At 46.2% G+C, this 20,448-nt stretch overlaps 5 protein-coding genes across 10 annotated transcripts; 1 reads left to right on the top strand and 4 right to left on the bottom strand.

Annotated features, from left to right (window-relative positions):
- Positions 1–878: 878 nt before the first annotated feature.
- Positions 879–2,629, bottom strand: LOC9649812 (microtubule-associated protein RP/EB family member 1A). Its single transcript, XM_002986280.2, has 7 exons — positions 2,412–2,629; positions 2,244–2,312; positions 2,098–2,184; positions 1,943–2,043; positions 1,726–1,889; positions 1,461–1,657; positions 879–1,404 (listed from the first exon to the last, which is right to left on the bottom strand). Exons 1-7 carry the CDS (start codon positions 2,520–2,522, stop codon positions 985–987), a joined length of 1,149 nt encoding a protein of 382 aa, XP_002986326.2. The 5' UTR covers positions 2,523–2,629; the 3' UTR covers positions 879–984.
- Positions 2,630–4,538: 1,909 nt separating this feature from the next.
- Positions 4,539–6,593, top strand: LOC9648895 (transcription factor UNE12). Of its 2 annotated transcripts, XM_002986372.2 has the most exons (8): positions 4,539–4,645; positions 4,696–5,206; positions 5,307–5,372; positions 5,470–5,607; positions 5,659–5,724; positions 5,843–5,908; positions 5,973–6,044; positions 6,099–6,592. In XM_002986372.2, exons 2-8 carry the CDS (start codon positions 4,757–4,759, stop codon positions 6,504–6,506), a joined length of 1,266 nt encoding a protein of 421 aa, XP_002986418.2. In that variant the 5' UTR covers positions 4,539–4,645; positions 4,696–4,756; the 3' UTR covers positions 6,507–6,592. The 2 variants fall into 2 exon arrangements, with proteins under 2 accessions (XP_002986418.2, XP_024516083.1); XM_024660315.1 differs by having other exon boundaries at positions 4,539–5,206; positions 5,479–5,607; positions 6,099–6,593.
- On the bottom strand, positions 6,539–8,865 carry LOC9648894 (4-coumarate--CoA ligase-like 7). The gene is made up of 7 exons (XM_002986279.2): positions 7,795–8,865; positions 7,619–7,741; positions 7,373–7,565; positions 7,157–7,302; positions 7,000–7,067; positions 6,805–6,907; positions 6,539–6,737 (listed from the first exon to the last, which is right to left on the bottom strand). Exons 1-7 carry the CDS (start codon positions 8,863–8,865, stop codon positions 6,636–6,638), a joined length of 1,806 nt encoding a protein of 601 aa, XP_002986325.2. The 3' UTR covers positions 6,539–6,635.
- A 4,863-nt stretch (positions 8,866–13,728) lies between these two features.
- Positions 13,729–16,005, bottom strand: LOC9648893 (BTB/POZ domain-containing protein At3g05675). 4 transcript variants are annotated; one of them, XR_002990390.1, is made up of 4 exons: positions 14,632–16,005; positions 14,485–14,575; positions 14,279–14,381; positions 13,729–14,168 (listed from the first exon to the last, which is right to left on the bottom strand). XR_002990390.1 is itself a non-coding variant. In XM_002986278.2 (2 exons), the coding sequence occupies exon 1, from the start codon at positions 15,904–15,906 to the stop codon at positions 14,665–14,667; it is 1,242 nt and encodes a 413-aa protein (XP_002986324.1). In that variant the 5' UTR covers positions 15,907–16,005; the 3' UTR covers positions 14,439–14,575; positions 14,632–14,664. The 4 variants fall into 4 exon arrangements, 1 of the variants encoding a protein (XP_002986324.1); XR_002990389.1 differs by having other exon boundaries at positions 13,729–14,381; XR_002990391.1 differs by lacking the exon at positions 13,729–14,168 and having other exon boundaries at positions 14,373–14,437.
- Positions 16,006–16,152: 147 nt separating this feature from the next.
- Positions 16,153–20,054, bottom strand: LOC9649811. 2 transcript variants are annotated; one of them, XM_024660303.1, is made up of 6 exons: positions 19,880–20,054; positions 19,102–19,771; positions 18,198–19,034; positions 17,704–18,129; positions 17,461–17,650; positions 16,153–17,388 (listed from the first exon to the last, which is right to left on the bottom strand). In XM_024660303.1, exons 2-6 carry the CDS (start codon positions 19,528–19,530, stop codon positions 16,370–16,372), a joined length of 2,901 nt encoding a protein of 966 aa, XP_024516071.1. In that variant the 5' UTR covers positions 19,531–19,771; positions 19,880–20,054; the 3' UTR covers positions 16,153–16,369. The 2 variants fall into 2 exon arrangements, with proteins under 2 accessions (XP_024516071.1, XP_024516070.1); XM_024660302.1 differs by having other exon boundaries at positions 19,102–20,054.
- Between the last annotated feature and the right edge of the window lie 394 nt (positions 20,055–20,448).

Raw genomic sequence — 20,448 nt, 5'->3', positions numbered from 1 at the left:
CTTTTAATATTTTTGGTAAAAACATATGACCAATTTTTTTTTCATGTCTACATACTATATTCTTCCATTATTAGTATATTTAATACAGCCATACATGTGTTATTTGATTTTGACATTGCTCATATCAAAATTAGTCTTACTCATCTTTATAAATGTAAGGTTTCTAAACTTCCTTTCATAAAGGGATTTATAAGTAAAGTTTGATAAATAATGTAGATCCTTTTTATTTTCTTGCAGTTCAATTAGGGAATACAATTGTCAAGTACCTATAATTAGACCATACTTCCACAGATATTTGTGTAGTCAGAATTGAATATTCTAATAATATTTATATGTAAATATGGCAATTATTTGGTTTAGTATCTAATCAAGTTCAGGCTAAATATAATTTGTCATTTCAAATGTTTAATATTAATCCTTCCTATAATAAAAAACAGGATTTACTACCACTTACTTTAACAAAAAATCGTTAATCTCTTTTTCCTTATAAGATTAAGCTTTGTTTAGCCCTAAAATCGAAACAATGTGCTTCTTGAAAGCACATAAAACAATAGCCACAAAATTTTCCGGTTCCCTCAGTTTGTGCAAAAAGCTTTCAATTAAACTTGCAAACCTAATTCCTGAATTTCTCTCTTGTGACCAAGAAAAGGTTCCCAGGTTTCTTTAGCGCTTGTGATTTTATGTTTAATGCTATACCACTATCAAAATTTTACATTTCCGTCATTAATGAAAATGATGTTGATAAAAACTATTATTCGAATCTCTATCTTGCTAATTCATGTTGTGAATTGGTCAATGCTGTCAAATGTTTGCTGATTGTACGGCACCTACATGGACGACTTGGCATCCTCGTTTTTAGCAAAGCTCCGCTTTATTGATTTTTCCGCCTGGTCAGAGAAGTCTGCAAAGTACAGACTTCCTTATTTCAGAAGAGTTCTAAAAACTCCTAGCAAGAAAATGAATTTTTCCTCGTTTTTTCTCGTGCTACCAGACGCTTACTGGCGATCCCATCTGTAAGAACTCGGTGGAGCACGAGAGTTGTGGCCTCTGGGGAGATAGCAGCGACGACGACGAGTCTTCCAGCTGATAGATCGAGTCGTCAAGATCGAATATTGAACTCCGCCGCTCTTCCTGTCTTGTTTGAGGAGTTTTTGATGCATCGTCGAGTTGCAAAGCTGACTCCATCGAAGCGTGTCTCCTCTCGGCGTCGTCATCGTCTTCATCCGGACCTCCTGCCTCGGACGCTGGCGCCGACGACTGATTGTCGACGCTCTCGCTTCTAGGAGTTTGCAGTGGTCCAGCCGGAGCTGTCGAGTGCTGCTGCGGGATCATGGCTTGAGCCTGAGCGATCACCGAGGGACCATCGTCTTCCGAGTAGAGAACCTTTTGGACAGCCATCACCACCTGCGAACGTTGATCATAAAAGGTCTCTAGAGACGAGAGGAAACTGAAAACCTTACCGGGGTGTTTGCAAGGCTTGGAGTTTGAGACAGTATCTCAATATCGCGAAGCTTTGAGAAGTAGAAATCTCTCTCCTTTTCGAGCGTCTCCATTGTAAGCTTGAGCTCCGTTATTTGCTCGTGGAACGCATGGACTTGAGCTGTTAATGGCGGTGGCGTTGGTGCCGGTGTAGATGCTGGCCTGTAAGGCTTCGTTGCTGCACACAAAAGATTCACAAGTTTGTGAAGTCCCATTTTATGGGTTTTGGAATGATGATCAACTTACCAGAGTTTTGGAGACTCTCCAGTTTTCGGATTGCACTAGCCGGTGTTTTCGCGAGGTTATTAGATGATTTCGAGGTAGCTAGATTAGATGAACTGGAAGAAAGAGTTTTTCGATTCGCTTCCTTCCCTCCCTTCGCCATCTCTCGTCTCTCCGCGGCGTTATAGCTGAAAAATCTTGTTTTTGAGCTGATGAAAAATCTCTAAGCGATTGTACGTACCTTGGTCTTCCATGGACAGAATCGCAGTAACGTTTCAGCCATTGCATAAACTCCAAATTGTCCAGCGGTCGTCCCTTCATCAACTTTGCCACCTCGATATGCTGTAGATAAAAGCTCCAGAGTGAACTCCCGAATACTCGAGCATGAGAACCAACCTTGCTTATCTTAAGCTTGTTGAAAACCTCTTGGAGAACTTTGTAGTTCTGTATCATCTCATACTCGTTCTTCGCATCAAAATTCACCTAGATCACAAAAAGAAGATAAATCCAATCCATTCCTCGTAGCAAATAGTAAAACAAACCTTATGCATTGCTACAACTCCAGGGTGCGTGGCATCTATCAGCTGGCAATACACAGCACCTGACGAAGCCTATAACAAAGAGAAATTAAAATAATGACCTACACTATCTCCAGTTCCTTCATCAATCATCAATCAACCAATCGATTCGAGAGAGAGCGGAGCTCTTACCTCTTCCACTTTGCTGAGATTGAGCTGCAGAATCGAATTCACCCATCCCAGGATCTCGTTCCGCCCCACGAAATAGGCGCCATCCATCATGCCAATGCTCGCTGCCGCCATCTCGCCTCCGATCGATCGAGAGAGCAGAGAAAAAATCGCCCCTGAAATGGATCACAGCGCCGCCGCGAGCTAGGATTGGAATCGATTAGGGCTTTGCCTTTCCCTCTCCTCGCCTCCCTCCCTCCCCTATATCCTGGCGCCCCGCCTTCCCATTAAAAAAATTAAACTCTTTGTTAATTCAAAGGGCGAGCCGTTGGGCAACGGCCAGTACAGGGGATCCTGTCTTCGATTCCTGGCACCGCCTGAAAATATTCCAGTAAAAAGTAGATTCGTTTAGGTTAATCCAGGTTAATAGGGCTAGTAATGTTTAGGATTTAAGGTTAGTTTAAGTAATCTCTTAACCAAATTCCCTGGATTTGGAGATGAAATGATAAGACACCACTACAAGCTAGAGCTCCCTGGGGAATCTCTGGAGGCCAAATTTTTACTCAAATCCATGAAGTCTATGCTTTTTGGGAGGGAGTGGAGTTTTCTTCCTTCTCTGTCCTCTCTTCCCTTCTTTCTTCCATGCCTAAAGATCTGATCTTTGGAATCATGGGGAATGAGTGTGGAAGAGTGGTCCTTCCTTTCTTTTCTAGCCTAAAGTTCTTGTAGCTTATGGTGTTGCCACTGCCAACATGACACATAAAAAATTCGGGGCATTGAAAGCTTGCCACCCCAAAATCCATTGAAATTGATATTGATTGATGAGTTTTCTCCTCTTTCCCTCTGGGAATGTATTGTATATGGAGCTTCTTGCAAGACAAAATCATGGTGTAGAGGACTTGTAGACATGACCTGATGAACAGAGAGGGTACGCGCAACAAGAATTTTGAGCCGTGGGACCTTGCAAAGTCCAGGAGAGTGATTGATTTTTCCGTAGTTTTTTAGAGTTTTTTTATGCTAAGTTCTGCTAAGGACTGATGGATCTATCTTGCAAACACCAGGATTGCACCCATTGGAACACCTGAAAGAAATAACTACAAAAGTTGATGGACTAGTAAAAAACTCACAAATAAAAAGAGGGCTTCTTGAGCATGTCACAAGCCAATTGATATCTCCAGCCCTTCTCAATGATGCAAGAACACAGAAGCAGCAGGAAGCAAAATAATGCCAAAAAAAAAAAAAAAAAAAAAAAGTGAGAGAAATTTGCACAATCTTGTGTGAGCGAGCAAGATACATACATATGACAAGGAATGAACAACTCCTTCAGGGAGTGGCCGACCACCATCTGTCCAAGCTTAAAAAATTCCATGCACAACACTCTACTCAATTCCCACTATCAGATCAAACACAACCCAAGAACAAAAACAATGGCGGATTTTTTTCTTGGTTCTAAGTATCAAACATTCAATCCCGGAAGTTAAAATTTTTCCGTGTCGAGGGCCGAGGTTTTTAGTGTCGGTGGAAGCATTTTGTTTGGGTGTCTTGGTTCCAGCCACACAAGAACTAGGTTCTTGCTCCCCAAGTTCTTTGTTTGTTTTGAGTTGCGAGGCTTCTTCTTGTGTTTTTTTTTTGGTTTCTCTCGACAGTTCTAGCTAAGCGTCGTGCGATCGAGAGAAAAAGAAAGAATGGCTGCTCTGACGGGAGGAATTGGAGTTTTAGTTCTTCTTAAAAAGATCTCCCGATAGAAAGAGAGAGAGAGAGAGAGAGAGAGGGAGAGATCGATCAAACGAGGAGGAGGAAATGATAAAAAATCTCCTTTGTGGACCCTTTTGCATGGGTCCGGCGTGCCCGCTTTTGGTGTTAAAGCGTGCATACAGTTGTTTGTATGTTGCGGGGGAGCCGGGGAAAAGCGTTGGAGCTGGGCTGGAACAACGAGAAAGAAGAAAAGAAGTTATTCGCCACTAGACAAGGTACTTACATTCTTTGGAAGAAGATCTATTAAAGCATTTGCCTGGTAGAAGAAGAACTCTCTTATAGTTCCTTAGCTTAACTTCAATGGAGCGTTAGAAACGACCGTCAAAACTCTCTTTTTTTCCTGTGCGTGCGCGACTGTGTGTTCTTCGTCTTGGCTACGGACTTGGTCTTCTAAAAGCGTGTGTGTGTGTAGTCTTTGGTGTTCTATAGTTAAGTTTTTCTCTCGCGCACTTGGTGGTGATTGATCGTTGGTTTTTTTTCTCTCCTTTTTTCTCATCTGGCTGGTCTGGAATTCTTTTGTTTATATCGCTCATGACTAAGAATTTCTATGCAGCCTGGCGATCCCAGTGCCGACACAAATGATACGAGCTTAAAAATCGGGGGTCGATGATGCGATGATGCTCGACTACTACACTCCAAGCGCCAAGAAGAACAGAAGCAGCAGTAGCAGCAGCAGCATCCCGGATCACAGCTCTTCTTCCATGGACGAGTTCCTAGAGAACATCATCTCGATCCCATCCTGGCCCGATCAAGACGGTGTTGCTGGAAGGAGCTGGGATCACGACGAGCAGCAGCAGCAACTGAGCAACGAGATGCTCGTTGCTGCTTCGTTCCAAAACCAGGTGGGAGGAGGGGGAGCTGCTAGCACTAGTCAAGCTGGATCAAGAAACCACCAAGGATTGGCAGCTACATTGGATCACAGCGACAACACCGGTCAAGTTTCTTCGTGGAGTCACCACTTCGTTCCTGGTAATGCTCTGAGCTTTGCGAAACTCGGCGATGGGGGAGCGAGCAGCGATCCAAATTCTGTCAAGAAACGATATAGAGACGAAGAACTCCAACAGGTACACAACAAAGTTCCTCTTTTCCTCCATCGTTTGGATAAAAAACTAGCTTTTGCTTAAAAACTTCGGAGGAAGCACTGAAAATTCTCGTTTTTTGCAGATGTATGGAGCAGCGGGACAAATGCAAATCGATCAGCAGCAGAAGCACCAGCAAGATCAGCAGCAGGTTCGTTTAATTCAGTCGAGTTTCTACAGATTTTCTTTTGGTTCTCTCTAGTTCATGTCTCGCATTTCTTTTGTCTCTCTCTTGCAATGCTGTTTAGAGGTCTCAGGCTCCACTAGCTTACGATTCGAATGCTCCAGTTGCCCCTGTAAATCCTCCTCCTGCGGGAATCTCTGCGAGACCACGAGTGCGAGCTCGCCGTGGTCAAGCCACCGATCCCCACAGCATCGCCGAGAGAGTAAGAAGCTTCTTCCACTTTAAGTGATCGATTCACCTGTTTTGATCGCAGCTTCGCCGAGAGAAGATTGCCGAGAGAATGAAAGCTCTCCAGGAACTTGTCCCAAACGCGAACAAGGTAAGATCATATCCCATCCATCACCAGTTTTGGTTTTTAGTTCTTAAATTTTTTGCTTTCTTTATATGATCATTTGGATGACTTCCACTGAGCTCTGATATACTCGCGTGATAAACAGACTGATAAAGCCTCGATGCTCGACGAAATCATCGACTACGTAAAGTTTTTGCAGCTCCAAGTCAAGGTAAGTGATATACTTCCCTTGTTCTTCCAGGAACTAAGACTAAAAAACCACCTTTCTTTGACAGGTATTGAGCATGAGCAGACTTGGCGGCGCTGGAGCAACCATGGCTCCACTCGTCGCAGACTTGCCTCTAGAGGTATCAAAACAGTTTTTATCCAAGTTCTATTCTATAACTTTTTGTTTCTTCAAGGGTGCTGGGCAAGAACTAGTATCTTCTTCACAACTTTGTCGACAAATCTCCGTGAATCTTTCTCCGCAAGATGGTATCGCTCTCACAGAGCACCAGGTTGCTCGTCTCATGGAGGACGACATGGGCTCAGCGATGCAATACCTCCAGAGCAAAGGCCTGTGCTTGATGCCGATATCTCTCGCGACTTCGATCTCGTCGTGCTCCACCAAAGTTCCCACAACCATGTCACTTGCAGCAACAGCAGCAGCAGCAGCAGCAGCAGGATCATCTCCCACGACCGCAGCCATCGCCGGAGCTCTCCAGCACGCAACACTGTCCGACTCGGAAGCTAGCGCGATGGAAGGGTGCAATGGACGAGCAGCGACCAAGGATTTCCCGGAGCAAAGCGAAGAACAATGGCTCAAGTGATGCCAATCCATCTCCGGCTCGGTATACATAAATAAGTCTGGATTTTGCGAGAGTTTTCGTGTAAAAAAGCTTATAGATCCCAGCAAAGGGATGAAAAGAGAGAAAGCATTGCAAGTACTTGCTTAACTTTTAGAGTTGCTTTACGAGCTCTTTTCTTAGGATTTTTCCAGACGCTGTTTTGGGAATGGCGTTTGTGAATGCTACTCTCCTCACTCGCTTGTAAGGCGCAACCTTTAGAAGATAGAAAAGACGAGAAAGTGCTATAGTGAAATTATAAGTTTATATAGTCGTGACTTACGTGCTCGGCAACGAAAGCTTTCACTTGGTCCTCTGTCAAGTTGCCATCCAGCGAAGGGACGATAAAAGCCATTGGAATTTCACCAGTTTCCTTGCTCTTGTACCTATAAAGAAAAAGGTATTTTGTTCTCAGACTGTGTTAATCTGTTCCCGGTGATGATAGAACAAAGAAGAACTTAGGAAAGAAATCACATACGGTATCACAGCAGCGTCCAAGATCTGAGGATGTGACAATAGCAGTGCTTCAAGCTCCGCGGGAGCAACCTGTTAAAACAAGAAAAAAGAGTTTTTTCTTGAAGGATAGCCAAGAACTTGGGACTTAGACTTGGAACTAGATCTGAGAGATCACACACCTGGAGAGCTTTGTACTTGATGAGTTCCTTGATCCTGTCAACGACGAACAAGTTCCCGAGCTCGTCGAAGTAGACGAGATCTCCTGTACGAAGCCAGCCTTGAGGATTCATGGTAGAGCTCGTTGCTTGAGGATCGTTCATGTAGCCTGCGAGAGAGCTTTGTAGATTTGTATTGATCAATTAGTGGTTTTCAGCGAGCTTGTGAAGCAATATTACCGATCATTGTTGTTGGACCTCGAACCAGGAGCTCTCCTTTGTGATTTGGAGGCAAAGGCTCGCTGTTTTCCACGTCCACGACTTTGGCCTCCATGTCCGAGAGCATCGTTCCCACGGAAGCTGCTAGATTCTCATTTTGTCTAGAATCCTTGATCAGCGTGAGAGCTCCAGTGACTTCTGTGAGACCATATATCTGAAATGAGAGATTTCTTTGTGATTTCAAGATTTCTCAAGATCATAGTGTACTTGCGAGAAGGACGTGTTTGGAAGGTATTTGTAGCACGTCTCGATCAATTCCTTGCCTAGTGGAGCAGCTCCACAGAGAATGTTTTGCAAAGAGGAGAGATCATATCTTAAGCTTCCATTGTTCTGCAAGAACACGAACATCTATTCAAGTAGCAACTTGAAAAAAGCTTGCAAACCTTTTGGAGAGTTTTAGCGAGAGCCAAGACCACCGGAGGAACTACATAGATGTGAGAAATATGGTAGCGTTCGATCGCAGCAAGCATCCCTGAAAGCTCAAATCCTCGAAGAACTACCGTTTGGTTTCCACGGTAGAGCTGCTGGAGCGTGATCACCACCGAGCCAAATATGTGAGACATTGGCAAAGCGCAGAGATGGACCTCCTGCTCGATGATGTTTCCATGATCTGGGCCTTGATGATGGCAAGAACTGGCAAGCTGCATGATTTGCGAGCAAATGTTTGCATGAGAGAGCACCACTGCTTTGCTCATGCCAGTGGTTCCAGACGAGTAGAGCACGGCTGCTGGATCATGGAGGCTCCGGTTCTTCTTGCCAGAGTTTAAGGAGGAGAGCGATGAAACTTTCTCCAGGATCGTCGAAAGTAGCACAACGCTGGGTTGTTCTTCGCCATGATCAGAGGAAGAAGCATCGTTGTTATAGTCGATGACAATCGCTGGGAGACTCAAGCCTTCGATCTTAAACAGGAGATCCCGCGTGGACATGACCAGCTTCACGCTCGTGAGCATCGCTTGGTGCCGGACATCGTCGGGAGTTCCCAGAGGATTGGGAGTAGCAGCGAGAGCTCCGATGGAAGAAATAGCGAGCAGCGCAACAGGATAGTAGAGCGAGTTTGGAGCCAGGAGCATGACAACGTCGCCGTGCTCCACACCAAGATCAACGAGTCCCTCCGCGAGCTTGAAGACGAGCCTCTCGAGCTCGCCATACGTGAGCTCTCGCCCGGAAACTCCATCGATCAGCGACACTCTGGATGAGAAGCTCTTCTTCTTTGAGAAGACGAAGCTCGCAATGTCAGTGATACCATCATTCCTTGAGAAGTCCAAGCTTGGCCTTTGGCTGTGGAAGATCCTCGACTGCTCGTCATAGCATTTGGAGCTCGATCGTGCTGACAGACCTCGTCGTGTGGACCTGTGATCGTAGTACGAGCCTTTCCATCGCTCTTGACGAGCGAAAAGCCTGGAGAAATTCAAATGCCCGTGACTGCTCATGATCATAAATGTCGAGCTCGCCATGACCGCCCTCTCTCGCCCATTCAAAAACTATTATAAGGGTTTAGAGAGCCCGTGAAAGTGGAGTAGATCGATCTGATGCGGCGTCTCAAATGGTCTGACACACCTAGAAATGACTTTTTTTTCACGTGAGGCTTGTGTAGCTCTCAGTTTGGGTGTCGAAATAGACTGGAGTTACCATACAAAACCTTTATGTTTGCCTTTTCAGCTTCTTGATTTTCTCGCCCAAGTTGTTACTCAGGATAAAGTTTTCCCAGGCAATATCATCTACGACGAAATACTTCACATAAGTTCCCTTTGTTTGTAAAGTCATTACCTCAATACTATAGCCTAGCTTGATAGCAATCTTCTTTTTGTTGTGAGTTTCAATCACAGTGAACCTTGTCAAGTCTAAAACAGAGCTAGAGCACTAGAGTAAAATCGGTGCCGTTGTGAAAACCACACACGACCTTCCTGCATAATGCGATGAGTGTGATGAGTGTGAGATTTGCAACGAAGTTTTTATAGAACAATCGTGATCTGGGACTCTATAACCTATCCCTCTCTCTCTCACTCACCATAAGAACTGTTCACCGCAGACATTGACTTTCCAAGCGTAGAAAATTACGACGACAAGGAATATTCGGCATGGAAGAATCAATGACAGGGCTCTCTAGAAAACGAGAGAACATAGTTTATAAAGGTATTGTATTAAACTATCTCGGTCACAAAAGTGGTAATCAAATTCATCCGGCAAAAGTGTGTCATCTCTTCGGCGGTTCAATCTAGCTCCACATAACAAGCCCTGCTAAACATCACAGCAAGGGAAAAGGGGTTGTAGAAAGCAATGCAATTTTTGTCCAGCAAGCTGCACTAGAATCTAGAGTGGCACTAGATGGAGAACTCTGTAAATGATGATGCTGAGGAGGAGGATGACCCAGAGCAAAACGCAAGAAGAACTGCAAGGAGAGAAGAGAGAGTGAGTAGCCTAGATTAGATCCTCTGGCTACAAATGTCCAAGATAAACCAAGTCCTTGATCCCAAAATAACTACCCCGGCTAGGGTTCTTGATAAGGTGGAGGTGTTATGTAAGAAGTGGAAACAGAGTGCTGAATTTGAAAATGCAGCTTTACAATATTCTTCAAGATTTGGATAGTTATCATATAAGAACTTATCATAGATCTTAGTTCCCCCTGTATAAATGTGGAGTTGCAAGGCGAGCTAATCTGTCATGCTGTGATCAATGGTAGAAATGGGGTGAATATTTTGCCTGAGGAGACATGGCAAAAGTTCAATCTTTTAGAACCAATTCCAGTGCCATTTATGGTTAAAATGGCAAACTAGAGATATGTCCAGCCAAGAGGAATCATGACCAGTGTTCACACTCAGATTGTTGGTTTAGTTTTCCACTTTGATTTTGTGGTCTTGAAGATGAAGGAGGGCATGTTGGGCTATCCACTTCTGCTCAGACGTCCTTGGGCTATCCACTTCTGCCCTCCTTCATCTTTAAGACCACAAAATCGATGTGGAAAACTAAACCAACAATTTGAGTGTGAACACTAGTCACTATTCCTCTTGCTCTGGTTTGCCATTTTAACCATAAATGGCACTAGAATTGGTTCTAAGAGATTGAACTTTTGCTATGTCTCCTCAGGCAAAATATTCACCCGCAATCACAAAATGGATCTTACATTCTCTCTCTCATTTCTACCATTGATCACAGCGTGATAGATCAACTTGCCTTGCAGCTCCACATCTATACAGGGGGAACTAAGATCTGTGATAAGTGGCTACTTCTTGATGTCCCTTTATAGCCACAGCCAACACCTTCCTCATGCCTAGAGCCAATTGCATGAGCTGAGTGAATGTGATGTTCGGGTGTTGATTGTCTAAGTCTTGAAGAATATTGTAGGGCTGCATTTTCAGATTTAACACTCCGTTTCCACTTCTTTTATAGCACCTTGGAGACTCCCTGGCCCTTATCAAGAACCTTAGCTGGAGTAGTTATTTTAGGATTAGAGACTGGTATATCGTGGTCATTTGTAGCCGGAGGATCTGATCTGGGCTGCTCACTGCCCAACATGCATCTTGGCTTTTCCAAATGCAAGCTGCTCATGACTATATGACTAGTACTCTAGTGGTGGAAGATGATAATCATCAATATCAGATGATCATCTTGTTTGATATCAATGCACTTGACTATGACTTTTCTTACATGTTGAAAGTCTAGAAGGCTTCAAAGTTAAAAAGCAAAGATGGTAACCTAAAGAGGCCAATGTTATGATCCAGCGTGAAAAGACAAAAATCTAGTCTCCCTAGACTACGCAACACCTCCAGTATCAAAGGCAACATACAAGGATCATAATATGTTGGAGTCATCAACAACAGCCAATTCGAATCATGGATGGACCTCAAGAGCTAGATGGTTGTCAGCTTTCAGTGGATATAGTGCCGAAAGTTGATTCAGATTATTTTGGGAAGCAACCCTAGACACAAGTTGTTTTTATGGTGATGAGCAATGTGAGTTACTAATGGGACACCAACTCATTAAGGGGGAGATGGAGATTGTCAACTATTTTTGGAGTTTCAATATATGTTCGCATGGAGCTATGCTAAACTTGCTAAAGTAGATCCTGAGCTGGTGCAATATAGGATTCCCAAGCTTCTTGATGCACTATAGGCTTATAGAGTTGCTTCCAAAGTAACTACATGGTTCTCACCATTCCAATTGGTTTATGAGGTTCCTTCTTTACAGACAGCAGTAGCTCACAATTATGATTGGGATGAAGCTGTTCAGCAGTGGCTGAAGCAGTTGGAGAAGCTGGATGAGACTTGCCTCCTTGCCTTCCAAGCTTGTGAAGCTCTCCAACATCCAGGATAAGGATGGGATACGGAAAACCTGCTATACTTGCAGCTCTTGATATGTAAACTAAACATTCAAATCCTCTAGCATATCCCATATGTTGGACTCGTGAGATAGCATAAAACTTGTGTGTGGTTTCACAACACTGATATCCTTCTGGTGCACTCTCGCAGTTTACAATCCATTTTACACTTGACAATGTTCACTGTGATTGACAAAACTTCTCGCACTACACTGTCCACTGTCTGCAACCTGGCTAGAACCGAATCATCGCCGGAGCAAATGTCTGCGGACAGTGCTTGTAACATCTCCTCCTCAGGAAGGAGATGTTTCCACCGTCTAGAAACTCGAAGCATTTCTCAACGATAGCCTCGCACCCCAGCTCCATGGCCACTTTCACCACACTGATGGTTCATGTTGCAGCATTCGTCTGTCACGATTGCGCAGGAGAAATCCTCCTGCATGTGCCGCCAGGTAGCTGCTGCGAGGCTAGAGCACTGCCGAGTGAGCATAAAAGCTATAATCCCTAGCATGTGTCCCAACGCACACAACCCCGTGGCTAGTGTTGTGATCCCCAAGCTTAAAAATATCTCTGTCCCGGGACCTCCTGTCCCCATCTTGATCTTCACATATTTTGATAGATTTGACGATCTAGAGGTCCTTGTTGCGCGCAATCAGCCGAACCACGCGCATAAACCCAGAAATGTAGTCAAACGAGAGGGATATTCTTGCTATATATTTTAAATGGACGTAAGCAACCAAGGTTTTGTGGTCTAAAACAGGAAAAACATGTTGAACTGTAAGTATTCCATCCTTTAAAGTTGGAGATGAGGATGAATGAATAATACAAATCAAATTCTTACCAACGTCGCATGAAGTATCCCAAAACCTTATCGAGAAAGATGATCATCAAAAGTATAACTTCATATTCATGATAAAAAAAAAGTCCATTTTCATGACCTTGAAGTTGAGGATTTTGTTATTGGCGATCATATGTATGCTTACTATTGATGCACCATGTGGCTTAAATTTGCAAGTGATTGATAGAGATTCTTGCTGAAAGATTCTGCCAAAGAACTTCTGATGATAGAGTATACTCTGGTATAATCATCTTGAGAAAACCTTAATCCAATTGATTATTTATTAGATTACGAAAGTCTCAAAATTCTCTTGTAATCGTCACCGAATCACCTTGCCAAAATATAAGATGTGAGTATATAGGCTGGAATTTTATGCATAAAATAATTTGAAAACACTTGAGCAACAAGCTAGCTTGATTGAAGCAAAGGACTCAGTACCTGCGGGGCACACTGCATAGCTCACACACGAAAGTGAGTGGGAATCCATTGTCTTGCAAGAGCGCTAGCGCCTAACTTAAAGAGCTTGCTCTGTTAAACTTCTCAACTGTCAGACCTTAGCAAATCGACAAATGATAGTGATTAAGATTTTAAACCATAAGTGTTGGGTAAAAAATAGGTTGATTTGTTATTTTAATTTGGTAAGTTTTCTGATCAATCAATCAATTATCAGTTCATGAGGTGAGTTAGAAATCCTTCTTCACTAGGAATCCTCCATTTTTTTGCATTTATCCTTGTTTCCCTTTCATTGATTCATCAAAGCACTTGTATAAATTGAACCAGATCATGTGCAGCTGCATCGTGAGAACTAGAGAAGGTTGTGGAGGAATGGTACTCAGTGTGGTCTAGCTTCCATGGCTAAAGAAGAAGAGCAAAATGAGACAATCAATAGTCAATAATTATATGATGCTAACTTAAAGAGGTGGCAGAAAATTTTGTCGGAGAATCCAGCTCCCTTTTCCCAATCCCTGTAGCTAGATTAAAGCCTGGCAATTCCTACACGGATTCAAGCTGCTCATGTTGCTGGAGCTGACAAAGCTCAAGCAACACTGGCGGATAATTGGGGTAAGTTCTCCTATTAGTTTATAAAAGTTTATAAATTAGAAACATGTTTATATAATCTAATATATATTAACAGTTATAAATTTTTATATTTATAAATTACTATTAAGCAAACCAACATGATTTTATTTCAAACTCTGCTTGTAAATACTGCTGGAGCCCAATGAAAAGAATTTGGACAAGGCAGCTACCACGTTCCACACAAAACCTTTATCTATTTCCTCTTCTTCTTGGTGAGACAGGGTGCCACTCCTGATTTTCTCGCCCAAGTCGTTACTCAAGATAAAGTTTTTCCAGGCAATATCATCTACTTCGAAATACTTCACATTTTCCTTTACATCCTGCATCCTTATGTACAAACCTGTTGATAATCTCCCCTTGTTTGTACAAGCCATTACCTCAATACTGTAGCCTAGCTTGATAGCGATCTTCTTCTTCTTGTGGGCTTCAATCACAGTGAACTTTGTCGAGTCTAAAACAGAGCGTACACTGCGATAGAGCATTAGAGTAAAATCGGTGTTGTTGTGAAACCACACACGAGCTTCCTGCATCTTGCGATGAGTGTGAGATTTGCAAATCACTCCCTCACAAAAATACGAAGTGTTTATAGAACAATCGTGCTCATCTGAGACGCTATAACCTTTTCCTCACTCACCATAAGAAGGGGTTTGAGAGACTGAGAGAGCTCGCGATTGAGGTGCCGCCGCTGCAATCCCTACTGTTCACCGCAGACATTGACTTTCCAAGCGTAGAAAAGTCTGAAGTAGATGACGACGAGGATTAATCGGCGTGGAAGAATCGATGACAGGACTCTCTAGAAAACGAAAGAAAAGGTATTGTATTAAACTACGTAATGCTTACCTCCTCAATCAAACTCATCCGGCGAGGGCGTGTCATCTCTCCGGAAAAGTGTCGGCGAATGCGGTTTACTAGCTCCACGTAACAAGCTCCGCTAAAAATCACAGGACGCTTCTTAGCATTAGAGAACGAGAGAAAATGGCAGCATACCTGCAAGCCGTCGAGAGAAGCCAATAGTCCTTTCTAGCCGCAACTGAGTCTGCGTTTGGCTGCTTTACTCCGGAAGCACCACACCTCAAACGCTTCGCTTAGGTCGGGATAGCTCGCCCTCTCGTTCTTGAGCCACTCGGCCAAGATCACGCCTTGATCGTCCGACGGCAGTGACAAAACGAGGGAGTTTATGGCGGCCTCGATGCTGTTGTAAAGCAGCATCGTCTCTTCCACGCACTCGGCTTCCAGCAGCACCATCTTCATGTCTCTCACGAAAGGAAGCCAAGCTTTCACGAGCCCAGTCCTTTGAGTTGGCGGTATCAAAACGTTGCCATAGCCGACGGCTTCCAAAACCTTTGAGGTGATCTCCATCACCTTGAGTTTGATCCCACTGCTCAAGGCTGGGTCCTGGAAGACGAACACGATCTCCGGGGAGAAGTCCGACCAGGCCAAAACAAGTTCGTCGAGCGAGCCAAGCCTCGACAGAACACGCGAGGCCCAAGCAACGTCCGCTAGCTTTTCCAGAATAGCGTCTTCGAAGGTTTCAGCACCACCGCCCTCGATCGTGATCACGTCCTTGAAACGATGGAAGAGCTCGCAGAATTTTTCCCGGAACGCCAACTTGATCTGGCTGTCGGAAGTGATGAGCGGAGCGTCGTCGTCTTCCACCAGCATGTACTCGATTTGCTCCTGCGCGGAAACTTTGCGCTTGATCGAGACGCCGGCATCGCTCTCCCGGGTAGCAGCGATGATCGCCGAGAGAAAAACTTCTCGCACCACAGCACTGTCCACTGTCCGCAACCTGGCTAGAACCGGATCATCGCTGGAGCAAATGCCCGCGGACAATGCCTGTAACATCTCCTCCTCCTCACCCTCGTTCCATGGAATTCCCTCTAGAAACTTGAAGCATTTCTCGACGATGGCCTCGCACCCCAGCTCCGTGGCAACTTTCGCCACGCCGATGGTCGCCTTCACGTTGCAGCATTCCTCTGCCACGATCCCGCAGGAACCAGAGGAGAAATCCTCCTGCATTGCATAGAAAATCCGGAGAAGAATCACGTAGTAGTCGAAATCTTCCTCGCAGCACCCCAGCAGGATGGAATCGCTGCCCTTGGCAAGATTTGCCGCCAAGCAGCTGCTGCGAGGCCGGAGCACCGCCGAGTGAGCGTAGAAGCTACAATCCCTGCCGGGAGTCCCGACGCGCACAATCACGTCGCTAGTGCTGCGATCCCCGAGCTTGAGAATCTCCCTCTCCCCGGCGCCTCCTATTCCCATCTCGATCTCCACATATTTCGACCGATTCGACGATCTAGAGGCCCCTGCTGCGCGCGATCGGCCGGGCCAGAGACGCCATACCTTGCTCCCTTCGTTCGCTCGCGCGTAAACCCTAGGTAGTTCGCTAGGATAAAATGAGCTTTAAAATGGTCAAGAGGTCAACGGCCTAAAATTGTCAACGTATATTAGTCAACAGAGGGATATTCTTGTTCAAAGGCTGGAAAAGTCAATGAGTCAACGCATTTATACTGGGCCAGTCAACGAGCGGGATGGTTTTGTTCTTGTGAAATTCAATACAAGACCACTGCCTCGATTCTTCCAACCAGTTTTTAGTCGGCAAGTAGACCACTGGTCTTTAATGCTAGCTTCTCTCTCTCTCCCTCCCTCTCTTTTTTTCTCCTTCCTTTTGTCTTCCTATCGATCTCGTTGTCGTTGAATCTTTGTAGAACGAGCTCAGCTCTCCTCAAACCTTGGAGAAATCAAAGGACTTCTTGACGAACTTCGAGGCCATGGAATGGCAGCGATAGCCCAGCGCGGTGGCGAGCACATTCGTGTTCGTCAAGTGCTGGAGACCCTGCGGCACCGGCGGCGACTTGGACGACTTTGTGAACATCACCCGGAGATTGGCCTCGAAATCCACCACCGCCTTAAAGCCTCCACCGCTGCTCGGCGATGACGACGAGTCCCTGCTCTCTTCTTCGTCCGCCTCGATTTGCTCTTGCTTTGCCGGCTTGATGAGCAGTAGCTTGAGGAAATCCAGCACTGGCTCCGCGGTCCTGTCCACGAGGTCGTCCTGCAGGCCCTCTCCTCCGGCCTTGAACAGTTCCACCAGGTAGCCAAACTCTTCCTCGTACATCTCCACCTCGGGAGCTTCCACCGCGTGGAGCTTGCTCTGGTGCGAGACCACCTGGACGAACGCCTCAAACGAGGACTTCATGATGTGCTTGACTAGCCGGTCCCGGAGCCAGTCGGAGCTCGACTCCGCCACCTTCAAGAGCTGCGTGTTGAGATAGTCGATGGCCGGCTTGATCCTGTAGTGCTTGCTGCTGTACATCACCTCCCAGTGCTTGTCTCGCATGTCGCAAAAGACCGTCTGGTACGCGATGAACTCGCAGAGCTTCTGGATGCCGTTTTGACAGTAGTGCCGGGCCCCCGAGAACTTGACGTCTTCGTTTGCTTCTAGTTTGGTGCCGCTTGTCAGCTCCTGCCACCCGTAGCGGATCTTCTTCTCCAGGAACTCCATCTGTGTCTCGATGTAGTAAAGCGTGTTCATGCGCACGCACAGGTGCTCCACATCTGTCGCGGCGATGTCGTCACCCGCATCAGCCTCGTTTAGCTGCGGCCAAACTTTGTTCCTGTACAGTGTCAGTGTCTCCGATCTCTTCTTCCAAACTTCGCCGACTCTGTTGAGTAGCGACGATGACTTGAGGAGCGACGGCGTCAGGATTTTCCGTTCCGAGAATAAATTAACCTCCTTTGGCTCTAGAATGTAACAAAAGACAAGAGTGAGCTTGACAAATTTGACAGCGCTAGAAAACAAAAGAGCAGTCTTACCGCATCCGGCCACTGTTAAAAATGCGTAGCGCTCCAGAACCGAGCTTACTCCAGAGATAAGATTCCGAAGAAAGTTCGGGTTCTCATATACTGGAAGCGCAAAAAATGCGTCTAGTAAGTCCTCCACCATTCGTAATACTTCCACTCCAGACATCGCATAGTGTTCTCGCAAAGCGTCGGAACTCCAATCCTGTAAAAGCATTATCGTCAGGCCACTGCACAAGACAAAAAAAAACGACTTGCCTCTTGCTGGACATTCCGGTGCACCCATTCCGCTAGCTTTTGTAGATTCTCCTCGAGCCAGTCACTTACCAGCTTGTCAATTGCCGCATCTGCAGCAATTGAGCTACCGTGAGTGAACTCGCCAGAATTCAAGCTGCTTTCCGAGCACATCCGCATTAGTTTCTTCTCCAGCATGGCGGCCGATTCCAGAGCTCGCAGCACATCCTTCGTCGGCTCAGTAGACTTCGACATGAAATACTTTAGCTCTCGGGTATAGCAAGTGTGCAATGTAGACGCGGCCAGCCTTGCTGGACACGGATGCCACTGCTTAAATATAGGCGAGAAGTTCTCCTCTTCATCCGAAGCAAGCTGAGCTACATTCTTTGCGAGCTCGACTAGTGCAGTAGAGCAAACTTGGCCACATTCGCCCAGCACATTATTGTACACCTGAATCAAAACAGAAAACGATAAGAAACTTTTATGTCGGCCGAAAAGTCAGCATGATTGAGACTTACATGAGTGAAGCATGCTTGTACAGATCCTTGGATATATTCATCTGATCGAAGTCTTGCTATATGGCTATTGATCTCTCCGGCTTCCTGTAGAACGTGCTCATTAAGCACTTCGTCCACGAGAATAGAGAGTGACGCCAAACCGTCCATCGCCCTCACTTCCTTCTTTGTAAAGTGTACGTGATAGGAAAGTAGCCTCATCTCGGACCACCCCTGTATGCTTGTGAGTACCGACGAAAGAAGATCCGATTGCAAGGACGGCTCTCCGGGATGAGATCTCCTGGCCTCTCTCAACTCCACCTCTGCTGTTCTCAGCAGCTCGGCTTCCACCTGACCCGTTAGAATGAACTGCCGGAAGAGAACCCACATGAAGCACACATGGTGCAAAAACTCTGTAATCCCCAGAATTCCCCAAGTCTTCTTTACCAGGTCCATCATCTGGTCGATCTCAAAAATAAAGGAGCCTTCTTCCAAGCTGTCGAACAGAGATCTGAGTAGCATATCGTAGAGGTGAACGTTGAGTGGAAAACCACTCGCCCAGTGGCATTCATCACCCTCTGCCAACCCCGTAGATGCCGCTCGCAAAGCCTGTATACCTTCCTTGAGCTTTGAGCCTCTGGACTGTCTATCTCTAATGTCAGACACCGCCTTTCGAAACTGCGCTGCGAAAGCATCAGAGCTCTCGTGAACTCTAGCCGGATAAACCAAAAGACCAGCCTCAAGCACCGTCAGCTGACGCTTCTGCCACTTTCGGTACTCTTGGGAGTTTGAAAAATCGGAGGAGCTGAGGTTGGCCAGGAGCTCCAGAGGAACCAGCAGAGCTTCAAGACGATTTCCCGACTGATTCAAGAAGAAAAAGCAAACTTTGCATCAGTCAAGCAATATTTGTCAAAGGACCAAGTCTTACATGCTCAGCCGCTCTCGAGAGTGCCTTCCTGATGCGTCCATCCCTGCGCTCGGAGATCTCCATTTGGGACCTTGCGATGTCGAGGTCCCTGGAATGCGAATCCACCCCTCCTCTTCTTCTCGATTTGATTGTCAGTGCCTTTTTGAGGCGGCGCACCGCGAAGTGAGCGGGCGAGTGTGGCGATCCAGGTGACTTCGAACCAGCAGCAGCACTAATGGCCTCGTTCACCACAGTCGCACATACGAGTACTTCATAGGCAGTCTCTCGAAGATCACTGGCAGACAAATCCACTTCGAGGCCTGGAAATGGGGACTCAACTTCGTCCACGGACACGAGCCCCTCCTCCCTGCTTCTCATACTTGACCATGTTCTTGATCTCATGCTGCCCCCAGGCTCCCCCTCCGACCATCTGTCCGAATCCATAGCCATAGCGAGCGCTTCCCGGTCGAGGACGCCGAATTGCCTAGAGAACCTGAATCATCATCGCCCAAGAACGCTCATCCCGGATCGAGGGAGCCTGGGCTGGACGGGCGGAGACGAATCCGGAGGATCTTTAGCCAGGGAAACAAAAATATTTCTCAGCGGCAGCGCTGCCCGTCGGGGCGATCGATCCTCGTCGCGGCCAAGGGATGACACATTCAGCCAAGAATGCCCCTAGGCAATGCCGCCGCTGCGTAGAGCCAAAGATCAAAGATCAGCCATGGAACAGTTACCGTTGAAGATCAACACGGCAGTGCCGCATATGTGACCGATTCTTCCACCGCAACAGTGGCAGCACCTTGTTGTCAACCCTGGGATCAATCACAGGACGCAAGCGCGCCGATCCTGCGCCGCTGCCGACGATCCGGAAGGGATATTACCCTCGCTGATGCAAGGATCGACGCCATCGCGATCGATCACGCTCCTCCTCCGCGCCGCTTCATCCCAGCCAAGAGCCCTAGCTTTAGGCCTCGAGAGAGCGTGGACAAAACAACAAAGGATGGTCACACAAAACAGCATAGGAAGAGCGTGTTTGACGGCTGCCCGTCACTTCCCGTCAAAAGCCCACGTGGCCACATGGCAACGGTCAGATGTGCCAGATAGGACGCGCGGGCCGGAAAAGTCGGCCGGATATTCTCGAGTAAAAGCCAAACGGGCGGCTGGCGTGTCCGCGTCTTAGCCGTCCGATCGCCATGGCATTTGGTACTTTTCCGCGTGTGAAAACGTCAACGCCCGGCACGGCATTTACGTGCCCGTCAAGTTGGCTATGGCGGAGTGGATATACCCTGTGCAAATCACTCAATCCGGGGAATATTTCTCTATATAATAACTACCTGGCATGGCGATGGCCACGCTTTGTATCAGCTG

This window comes from Selaginella moellendorffii, unplaced genomic scaffold (genome assembly GCF_000143415.4).
Source record: "Selaginella moellendorffii unplaced genomic scaffold, v1.0 SELMOscaffold_73, whole genome shotgun sequence".
Lineage (NCBI taxonomy): Eukaryota > Viridiplantae > Streptophyta > Lycopodiopsida > Selaginellales > Selaginellaceae > Selaginella > Selaginella moellendorffii.
The sequence above is the reverse complement of the archived record's forward strand: the minus strand, read 5'-3'. Positions and strand labels throughout refer to the sequence as shown.

What these genes read in the sequence shown, in the direction of transcription:
- LOC9649812 (XM_002986280.2), bottom strand. Translation starts at nt 2,522, where the DNA reads ATGGCGGCAGCGAGCATTGGCATGATGGATGGCGCCTATTTCGTGGGG. An exon ending in GAGTTGTAGCAATGCATAAG is followed by an intron (nt 2,185 to 2,243) that starts GTTTGTTTTACT and finishes TTTGTGATCTAG; the next exon opens with GTGAATTTTGATGCGAAGAA. An exon ending in GGAGAGTCTCCAAAACTCTG is followed by an intron (nt 1,658 to 1,725) that starts GTAAGTTGATCA and finishes TTTTGTGTGCAG; the next exon opens with CAACGAAGCCTTACAGGCCA.
- LOC9648895 (XM_002986372.2), top strand. Translation starts at nt 4,757, where the DNA reads ATGATGCTCGACTACTACACTCCAAGCGCCAAGAAGAACAGAAGCAGC. An exon ending in ACCAGCAAGATCAGCAGCAG is followed by an intron (nt 5,373 to 5,469) that starts GTTCGTTTAATT and finishes AATGCTGTTTAG; the next exon opens with AGGTCTCAGGCTCCACTAGC. An exon ending in CCCACAGCATCGCCGAGAGA is followed by an intron (nt 5,608 to 5,658) that starts GTAAGAAGCTTC and finishes TTTTGATCGCAG; the next exon opens with CTTCGCCGAGAGAAGATTGC.
- LOC9648894 (XM_002986279.2), bottom strand. Translation starts at nt 8,865, where the DNA reads ATGGCGAGCTCGACATTTATGATCATGAGCAGTCACGGGCATTTGAAT. An exon ending in TCGCTAAAACTCTCCAAAAG is followed by an intron (nt 7,742 to 7,794) that starts GTTTGCAAGCTT and finishes GTGTTCTTGCAG; the next exon opens with AACAATGGAAGCTTAAGATA. An exon ending in CAAACACGTCCTTCTCGCAA is followed by an intron (nt 7,566 to 7,618) that starts GTACACTATGAT and finishes CTCTCATTTCAG; the next exon opens with ATATATGGTCTCACAGAAGT.
- LOC9648893 (XM_002986278.2), bottom strand. Translation starts at nt 15,906, where the DNA reads ATGGGAATAGGAGGCGCCGGGGAGAGGGAGATTCTCAAGCTCGGGGAT.
- LOC9649811 (XM_024660302.1), bottom strand. Translation starts at nt 19,530, where the DNA reads ATGGCTATGGATTCGGACAGATGGTCGGAGGGGGAGCCTGGGGGCAGC. An exon ending in TCTCGAGAGCGGCTGAGCAT is followed by an intron (nt 19,035 to 19,101) that starts GTAAGACTTGGT and finishes TTCTTGAATCAG; the next exon opens with TCGGGAAATCGTCTTGAAGC. An exon ending in TACAAGCATGCTTCACTCAT is followed by an intron (nt 18,130 to 18,197) that starts GTAAGTCTCAAT and finishes GTTTTGATTCAG; the next exon opens with GTGTACAATAATGTGCTGGG.